This window comes from Oncorhynchus tshawytscha, linkage group LG26, assembly GCF_018296145.1.
Source record: "Oncorhynchus tshawytscha isolate Ot180627B linkage group LG26, Otsh_v2.0, whole genome shotgun sequence".
Classification (NCBI taxonomy): domain Eukaryota; kingdom Metazoa; phylum Chordata; class Actinopteri; order Salmoniformes; family Salmonidae; genus Oncorhynchus; species Oncorhynchus tshawytscha.
Genome location: NC_056454.1, coordinates 16,712,246 through 16,722,202, shown reverse-complemented (window position 1 = coordinate 16,722,202; position 9,957 = coordinate 16,712,246). Strand labels below are relative to the sequence as shown.

Sequence of the window (9,957 nt, the reverse complement as noted above, 5' to 3'; positions counted from 1 at the left end):
TGTGGCAACAGTTTGGTGAAGGCCCTTTCCTTTTCAGCATGACAATATCCCCGTGCACAAAACGAGGTCCATTCAGAAATCGTTTATCTAGATTGGTTTGGATGAATTTGACTGAACTGCACAGAGCCCCTGACCTCAACCCAATCGAACACCTTTTGGAGGAATTGGAATGCCGACTGCGAGCCGGGCCTAATCACCAAACATCAGTGCCTGACCTCAATAAGTCCTCGCAGCAATGTTTGAATAACTAGTGGAAAGCCTTCCCAGAAGAGTGGAGGCTGTTATAGCAGCAAAGGGGGGGGACCAACTCCATATTAATGCACATGATTTTGGAATGAGATGTTCGACAAGCAGGTGTCCACATACTTTTGGTCTTGTAGTGTATACAATCATTGGGGAAGAGTCAATAGCGCATTGATGCCAAATTAAGTCGGCCAAATTAAGTCGGTTAAGATGGCGTAACAATTTGATCTGAGCTCTTATTCTTCTCTCATGAAATTGCACTTACATTACAATAAATAAAACCGACATACAAAAACAAGTGCATGGCATTTTATGGAAATTATTATTTTACATACACATTCACATCCTCAACAGAAGGCAATAATTGGGAAGGAATGTAGGCCTATTTGTGACAGGATATCCAACCAAGTGGAATATCTGTGCAGTTATCGGCTAAGGAACACTATTACACAGAGCCACACACACAATAATCAATGTCCCATGTACCCTGAGAAGTCTTCCTCTTCTTCTTCTGTCTCATTGTCAGCCTGCACAGTGCCTGTGTGCGTTACAAGGTAGCCGGAGTGTGTCTCTGTGCTGCTGTCAGCATGTCTATTTGAATATTCAGAGTATATCCATGTGCAGACTGTCTTTGGCAGTGTCAGTACTAGGCCTGTATCCTCCTGTATCTCACTCTGAGATCTCATGCTGCCCGGTCGTAAGTTCCTCTGTAAGGAGTCTATGGGAAGTTGAGGCTTCTGCTCCTGTTTCGAAAATTCTAACAGAAAGTCTGTCTCCTCTTCACACTCGCCCTCCTCTTCCCTCTTTAATGCCCCCAGAGTCACAGAGAACAGATTGACATTACCAGAGGTCTCCTTCTCCTCTACCTCTCTTTCTTTCTCCTCCTCCTCTCCACCCAACCCTCCAAGTCCCAAAGGTCTGGGTCGGTCTCCGTCAAAGCTGGAAATGACCCTCGCCTGTTCACCTGTGACGTCTCCCTGAGCCTGACATCCTAGCACCATCACACCCACAGGGGCTTCCCTTTCCTCCTCAGCAGCAGCTACCTCAGAACTCAATCCCACATAATGCCCTGCTGTGTCAAGGAGGGCTACGTTGGCCCCTGATGCATCCTGGGACTGTGTGGTGCTGGAGCTGCTGTCAGAGGAGAGCCCCGCAGCGCGGTCCATGTAGCCGTCGTTTCCCCCCTCATCATCTTCATCCTCCTCCTCCTCCCCTGCTTGGTTAGAGTTCTCTCTGTCATGGTGTGTTTTTGATCTGCGGGCATTCCCTTGTTCCTCTGTCGCAGAAGATATAGAGACCAAGTCAGGGATCGTCTGCTCTGGGATGAGGAAGTGGCCCTCCACCAGGGCAGTCTGCATGGGGGGGAGGAGAGAGAGGCTGTGTTAAACACAGAAAGGTACAGTGACGTCAATTCCTGAATCTTATGGCTATAGATGTGTGTACACCCCTTTATGTGGACTACATGGGTGACAGAGTTCCTCTTACAGTATTTTCCTACAGGAATTGGCATTGGCTTTGTATTTGCATTAGCTTTGCATTTCTTAAGCTCCACAAATTCACATCCTAGATCCACAGATCAACATTGAAACAATGACAAAGAGTGAGATTGTGAGGTGTAGTTAGTTACAGATGTAGCCATTTCTCACCAGTCCTCTGGGTTGGTGAGTCTTCAGCTTGCACAGGAACCCCGTGTAGAACAGGCCAAACGTGAGAACCATCAGACCTACCCCACTCACAATGAGGACAACAGACACTCCAGCTACAACAGCAGGGACTGAGAGAGAGAGAGAATCATGATCAAATTGGGGCTCTGTGCAATTGGGATGAAACATTGACTTAAACTATAGACAATATTAACCTCTGTTGGGCTCCAGAATGCTGGTGTAAGCACATTTCCACCCAGAGGACCGTGTGTTGAGGTTGGTGATGATCCTTGTGTACACCCTCACACAGTACACCATACCCACCTCCAAGTTCTCCAGCATGTAAGCTAAATGAGTTGTTTGGGTCATTTGGGGCTGGAAATGAACATGAATGAAGAGTAATAATTCACAATGAAACGGTCCTCTATAGTTCACATCATAAAAAGAGTACAATTTGATACTGCAATGAAGACAAGGAAAGAATAGGCCTAGTTTTTTTTTTTACCTTTGTCTCTCCTGCTCTCTTCCAGTAGATGTCAAAAGATAATGATTTCCCATAGACCTTTTTAATAGTTTCTATCTCAAGCAGTGTGATGTTGATTTCCAGGCAGTTGCCACATCCATCCAAAGACAATATTGGAGAGCCAATAACAGCTAAGTAAGATATAATGGTACTGTAGCATCATTTCACACACAGATTAAACAATTTACAAAAACATTACATCAGACACGTTCACACACAAATACATGCCTAGATTGTGTAATTTAATGTCGACCTGGATAATGTAAATAATTGCACTCACACAAACACCTATTCGAAATCTCTAGCAAAGAAAAATGGAGAGCAGACATACTCTGTGTGAAGGGGGTGAAGGTGGTCTCGACCACGGGCGACTCTGAGAGGTTGTGGAAGGCCGAAACACAGAATGTATACTCTTCTTTGGGGAACTTTAGATCCAGCCTATGACTTGTCACATTGGTTTGATGTGGAACTTGCGGCCTGTGGTTTCTTCTGTTGAGACAGAAACAAGGAGGGTCATTTGTGTGTGGTGCCGAATATTAGCAAATAAAACAAAGAGCAGGCGAGTTGAATAACTTCATTAACAAAAAGTATGTTTGGTTCAATTCCAAATGATTCAAAAGTTTAATTTGTGTGGTCTTCAAACCTCAACAATATCTCATTCGCAGTGTTGTGAGACAGAATTGTATACCCATATCACTCAGTAGTTTTCCCTGTTCCATAATGAGTATATACAGTGGGGCAAAAAAGTATTTAGTCAGCCACCAATTGTGCAAGTTCTCCCACTTAAAAAGATGAGAGAGGCCTATAATTTTCATCATAGGTACACTTCAACTATAACAGAACAAATGAGAAAATCATTGTAGGATTTTTTAAATGAATTTATTTGCAAATTATGTTGGAAAATAAGTATTTGGTCAATAACACAATTTTATCTCAATACTTTGTTATATACCCTTTGTTGGCAATGACAGAGGGCAAACGTTTACTGTAAGTCTTCACAAGGTTCACACACTCTAGAGCAGTGATGTTTTGGGGCTGTTGCTGGGCAACACGGACTTTCAACTCCCTCCAAAGATTTTCTATGGGGTTGAGATCTGGAGACTGGCTAGGCTAGGTTTTCACTCAATCTCACGATACATGGCCCCATTCATTCTTTCCTTTACACGGATCAGTCGTCCTGGTCCCTTTGCAGAAAAACAGCCCCAAAGCATGATGTTTCCACCCCCATGCTTCACAGTAGGTATGGTGTTATTTGGATGCAACTCAGTATTCTTTGTCCTCCAAACACGACGAGTTGAGTTTTTACCAAAAAGTTATATTATGGTTTCATCTGACCATATGACATTCTTCCAATCTTCTTCTGAATCATCCAAATGCTCTCTAGCAAACTTCAGACGGGCCTGGACATGTACTGGCTGAAGCAGGGGGACACGTCTGGCACTGCAGGATTTGAGTCCCTGGCGGCGTAGTGTGTTACTGATGGTAGGCTTTGTTACTTTGGTCCCAGCTCTCTGCAGGTCATTCACTAGGTCCCCCCGTGTGGTTCTGGGATTTTTGCTCACCGTTCTTGTGATCATTTTGACCCCATGGGGTGAGATCATGCGTGGAGCCCCAGATCGAGGGAGATTATCAGTGGTCTTGTATGTCTTCCATTTCCTAATAATTGCTCCCACAGTTGATTTCTTCAAACCAAGCTGCTCACCTATTGCAGATTCAGTCTTCCCAGCCTGGTGCAGGTCTACAATATTGTTTCTGGTGTCCTTTGACAGCTCTTTGGTCTTGGCCATAGTGGAATTTGGAGTGTGACTGTTTGAGGTTGTCGACAGGTGTCTTTTATACTGATAACAAGTTCAAACAGGTGCCATTAATACAGGTAACGAGTGGAGGACAGAGGAGCCTCTTAAAGAAGAAGTTACAGGTCTGTGAGAGCCAGAAATCTTGCTTGTTTGTAGGTGACCAAATACTTATTTTCCACCATAATTTGCAAATAAATTCATTAAAAATCCTACAATGTGATTTTCTGGATTTTTTTCTCATTTTGTCTGTCATAGTTGAAGTGTACCTATGATGAACATTACAGGCCTCTCTCATCTTTTTAAGTGGAAGAACTTGCACAATTGGTGGCTGACTAAATATTTTTTTGCTCCTCTGTATCTGTTGTTCAAACAAAACAAAGCTGTGTTTTCAGTAAGCCTATCTGTATGACTTGTTGCATCCTCACCAGACCCCCAGCAGAAGAGAAAGTGGTTGATTATATTGAATTTCCTTGAAATTCACAGCCTTTTTAAAGTGGAAACACCTGCATAACAGTCTCTAGAGCAGATACTATGAGGGTGGAAACAACGACCACGATGACACAAAGCTGTATCTACGGTCAAGTGAAAGCAATACTTGAGAAAAAAACACTTCACACTGCAGTCAAATCTTCCAGCCACCAGCCACAACACACTTGGTAAGACAGGCAAATTATGCTGAATAGGCTAATGTTGGTTGAAGATAAAGGTTATAGCTTATGTCCAAAACAAACACTTTTCTCCACAAGTGAAACCCAAGTTTGAACTTTCCAATGACTGTCACTCTGAAAAGCAATGATTTACTACTGTAATTATAGTGTTATTACATCTAACCTCTGAGACAATCCACAACCCAGTCATATCAAGTGTGTCATGGGAATCCGATCAACATCATTTGTCTAAAGTCCAATAACGTAACCACAATGCAGTAGTAGAATTATCCAACAAGATTAACACAGACAAAATCATGACGATAGGTGACACTATACTCCGTTTTAATTCAAAGTAACTGTCCAGTGTTTCCACCACTGCTAAATGCATATAGGCAAAAGCACTGGGTTTGGGCGTACCTCAACAACAGAATGGTGTGGGAATAAACCGTCATTAAAAATATTGTGACAACCTGCGGATGATCTTGTACACGGTCCCAGGAGGTGTGCCTGGACCGGCGCTCCAGCGTAGAACATGGTGGAAGTTGAGGGACTCTATGGAAACATTGACTGGAGCAGGGAGGGAGCACAGGGCTGAAAGGAAGAAGGTAATACAGTGAGGGCCATTACCATCAAACTCATAAAGATAACATACAGTATATGGTACCACTATACTGCCCACAGACACAGACTGTTTGTGGGTGGGTATATATATATATGTGAGAGCAAATGTTCACAGTGTCTTATCCGAGGCCAGGTAGGCAGGTGCAGTAAATACATAACTTGCTGATGGTATCTGGCAGTAAAACTGGAATGCTAAATTGAACTGGTTTTCTTTTTGTTGTTATTTTTTACCCCTTTTTCTCCCCAATTTCGTGATATCCAATTGGTAGTTACAATCTTGTCCCAACGCTGCAACTCCCGTACGGACTCGGCAGATCGAAGGTCGAGAGCCATGCGTCCTCCGAAACACGACCCTGCCAAGCCGCACTGCTTCTTGACACTGCTCGTTTAACCCGGAAGCCAGCTGCACCAATGTGTCAGAGGAAACACAGTACAACTGGCGACCGTGTCAGTGTGCATGCGCCCGGCGCACCACAGGAGTTGCTGGGACAAGGACATGCCGGCCAAACCCTTCCCTAACCCGGGCGACGCTGGGCCAATTGTGCACCGCCTCGCGGCCAGCTGCGACACAGCCCGGGATCGAACCCGGATCTGTAGTGACGCCTCAAACACTGCAGTGCCTTACACGGAACACAAACCAGCTGCGTGCGTGCGCTATCGTGCATAAATGTATTTTGTCCCCCTACACCAAACGCGATCCTGACACGCAGGTTGAAATATCAAAAACTCTGAACCAATGACATTAATTTGGGGAAAGGCAGAAAAGCATTAGCTTGCAGCTAGCTAATTTGTCCTGGGACATAAACATTAGGTTGTTATTTTACCTGAAATGCACAAGGTCCTCAACTCCGACAATTAATCCACACATAAAAACAGTCAACTGAATCGTTTCTAGTCATCGCTCCTCCTTCCAGGATTTTTCATGTTTAACTTATATGGTGATTGGCATAGGAATGACTTCTATTTTAGCCCTTGGCAATGCAGACGCTCATTGACGTGTGAGAGCAGTGTGGGTGCAATAATTGAATAATATAGATTCCTACATGTATTTTTCAACGCTTGTGCACGTGACACGAGCATTGTAGTCAGGGTATAACACCACTGCGCCACTAAAATATTTTATTTTCCAGTTCAGTACAAAAACAGCTGCCAGAAATATAAGGTGGAATATTTAAGCTATAAGGCCCGAGGGGGTGTGGTATATGGCCAATATTCCATGGCTAAGGGCTGCTCTTAGGCACGACGCAACACCTGGATACAGCCCTTAGCCATGGTATATTGTCCATATATCACAAACCCCTGAGGTGCCTTATTGCTATTATAAACAATTACAACAACATAATTAGAGCAGTAAAAATTAAAATGTAAAAATGTTTTGTCATACTCGTGGTATATGGTCTGATATGCCATGGCTGTCAGCCAATCAGCATTCAGGGATCGAACCACGCAGATCATAATGCTTATTATAAACTGGGTGGTTTGAGTTCTGAATGCTGATTGGCTGAAAGCCATGGTATATCAGACCGTATACCATGGGTATGATAAAACATTTATTTTTACTGCTCTAATTACATTGGCAACCAGTTCATAATAGCAATAATGCACCTCAGGGGTTTGTGATATATGAACAATATACCACGGCTAAGGGCTGTATCTAGGCACTCTGCGTTGCGTCGTGCTTAAGAACAGCCTTTAGCCGTGGTATTTTGGCCTCCCTCATGCCTTATTGCTTAAATAACAACACACACTACAACAACATATATGATAGTGACAAAAACAGTACAGTCAGATGTTGAACCTGTTCTTAACAATGATTGGTGTTGGTAACTTACCATAGCCACACTGCACCATCAAATAAATAGTCAGAAGGAAATGTTTCATATCTTCTTATTTTTTAAACATCACATCCACAGCCTAAGTCTTCTAACTGATGGTTGGTTATTGACCTGAAAAACAAACAAAAAAGATCGAATACAGAAAATAAACGTGTCCTGCTCACACAATAGGAAAGGTTGACGCTACGATTCGATCCTGTACATAACTATTGTGAGGTTTGTATCCTATCAAACATGAAGATCAGGTTGCATGTTGCAAAATTGAGACAGGAGAACAACACTTTACATCTAGGCTACTATTATTTATGTATTTGGTGTCTATAAGCCTTCTACAAGTCTTGAAATTATTGAACACAACAAACTATTTTTAGGATATAATAAAACAGACCTGTAGTAATGAAAAGCCACAGTGTTTCTATAATAAAATTATACATGCTACACTGTTTCTTGATCTGAACCAAATGCGGACGTTAATAAATAATTGTACCTGAAGACCTTGCGTTCCTTGAGGAATTCCATTCAGATGAAAGTGACGTTTACCTGTTCGTAAAAGCAGAAGCGAAAATATACATGTGAAAACATAGATATAGATAGACGGTCTGAAGGAGCCAACACTCGCAAAAAAAAAAAAAAGAGTCAAGCAATCCGCGCTTCAGGATTTACAGTCCAAAGACACACCCTATCCCCTCAGCCCTCAAATTAAGTGGACACTTGACGACTGACGAGTATACACCTGCAGGGCAAGGGAGGAAGGAATTATTTTTAAATGGCCCAACCTTGACCGGAAATTCGACACTCGTTCATCCCGCGATGTTTGTGTTTTCAGCCACCGGTAACTTGTGGGTGCTTTATATACGCTACAGTCAATTATGAGTGCATGTTTGGACCGTACACCCCGGATTTGTGCGCGAATACACAACACTTTACGGTATCACCTGTTTTCTGGCAGGGAAATTAAACTCTCATCCGCAGAAACAGGCCAAAGCACAGAGTTTCTAAACCTAGAGGCGCCCCGGATATAATTTTGAGCTGATGGGAAACTCCATTGGCATCGTATTAACGCCAATTGTGTGCTTCGCCCATGTGTCGTTAATGGGCCGCACGATGCATCCTGGCCGATTCTGGGACAAGGAGAGATGAGCTGTCCTTCAAGGAGTCAATTGAGTACCACAGTATGAGTCATAATACACAATAAACTAGCGGTAAAACCCGGACATGGTTCCAATAGTTTTTCCACCATTCATTTTTCAATAGGGATTTTAGAACTACTTCATATAAGGTCTGTATTTTCTGTATTTTGTGTAGGTATACCCCGGAAAGACTCTCAGACAAGGTCACTTTTATCAATATATTTCCCTGTAATTACCCCCCTAAATTAAATTCTAACTATCTGCTAATGCGGCTATCATACAGAACTGCAGTGTTGGAAAAAGTACTCAATTGTCATACTAGAGTAAAAGTAAAGATACCTTAATGGAAAAATGACAAAAGTAAAAGCCAACCAGTAAAATACTAACGTTACTTGAGTTAAAGTCTAAAAGTATTTTTAAAAAGTAAATGTAATTGCAAAAATATACTTAAGTATTAAAAGTAAAAGTATAATAATTTCAAGTTCCTTATATTAAGCAAAGCAGATGGCCACATTTTCTAGGTTTTTATTTATTTACGGATAGTCAGGGGCACACTCCAATATTCAGACATCATTACAAATTAAGCATATGTTTAGTGACTCTGCCAGATAAGAGGCAGTAGGGATGACATCTAATGTTTTCTTGATAAGTGTGTGAATTAGACCATTTTCCTGTCCTGCTAAGCATTCAAGATGTAACAAGTACTTTTGGGTTTCAGGGAAAATGTGGGGAGAAAAAAGTAAATTATTATCTTTAGGAATGTGGTGAAGTAAAAGTAAAAGTTGCCAAAAATATAAATAGTAAAGTAAAGTACAGATACCCCCAAAATCTACTTTAGTACTTTTTTTGTATTTTTGACTTACAGTTGAATACACCATAGCCAAATACATTTAAAGTCAGTTTCACAATTCCTGACTTTTAATCTTAGTAAAAATTCCCTGTCTTAGGTCAGTTAGGATCACCACTTTATTTTAAGAATGTGAAATGTCAGAATAATAGTAGAAATAATTATTTATTTCAGCTTCTATTTCTTTCATCACATTCCCAGTGGGTCAGACATTTGCATACACTCAATTAGTATTTGGTAGCATTGCCTTTTAAATGGTTTAACTTGGGTCAAACATTTTGGGTAGCCTTCCACAAGCTTCCCATAATAAGTTTCCCATAATAAGCTTCCCATAATAAGTTGGGTGAATTTTGTCCCATTCCTCCAAACAGAGCTGGTGTAACTGCGTCAGGTTTGTAGGCCTCCTTGCTCGCACACACTTTTTCAATTCTGCCCACATATTTTCTATAGGATTGAGGTCAGGGCTTTGGGATGGCCACTCCAATACCTTGACTTTGTTGTCCTTAAGCCATTTTGCCACAACTTTGTAAGTATGCTTGGGGTCATTGTCCATTTGGAAGACCCATTTACGACCAAGCTTTAACTTCCTGACTGATGGCTTGAGATGTTGCTTCAATATATCCACATAATTTTCCTACCTCATGATGCCATCTATTTTGTGAAGTGCAC

The 9,957-nt window shown here is 41.9% G+C and overlaps 1 protein-coding gene across 2 annotated transcripts; it reads right to left on the bottom strand.

Annotated features, from left to right (window-relative positions):
- Positions 1-530: 530 nt before the first annotated feature.
- Positions 531-8,578, bottom strand: LOC112225265. 2 transcript variants are annotated; one of them, XM_024389043.2, is made up of 9 exons: positions 8,088-8,578; positions 7,799-7,851; positions 7,309-7,422; positions 5,326-5,446; positions 2,741-2,898; positions 2,392-2,540; positions 2,102-2,261; positions 1,890-2,017; positions 531-1,595 (listed from the first exon to the last, which is right to left on the bottom strand). In XM_024389043.2, exons 3-9 carry the CDS (start codon positions 7,355-7,357, stop codon positions 714-716), a joined length of 1,647 nt encoding a protein of 548 aa, XP_024244811.1. In that variant the 5' UTR covers positions 7,358-7,422; positions 7,799-7,851; positions 8,088-8,578; the 3' UTR covers positions 531-713. The 2 variants fall into 2 exon arrangements, with proteins under 2 accessions (XP_024244811.1, XP_024244810.1); XM_024389042.2 differs by lacking the exon at positions 8,088-8,578 and having other exon boundaries at positions 7,799-8,068.
- Positions 8,579-9,957: the final 1,379 nt, after the last annotated feature.

Excerpts from the sequence above, each read along its gene's own strand:
- LOC112225265 (XM_024389043.2), bottom strand. The coding sequence starts at position 7,357 with ATGAAACATTTCCTTCTGACTATTTATTTGATGGTGCAGTGTGGCTAT. Across the intron at positions 2,899-5,325 it reads GTGTACAAGATCATCCGCAG|AAGAAACCACAGGCCGCAAG; the intron begins GTTGTCACAATA and ends CTGTCTCAACAG. Across the intron at positions 1,596-1,889 it reads CTCACCAACCCAGAGGACTG|ACTGCCCTGGTGGAGGGCCA; the intron begins GTGAGAAATGGC and ends CCCCCCATGCAG.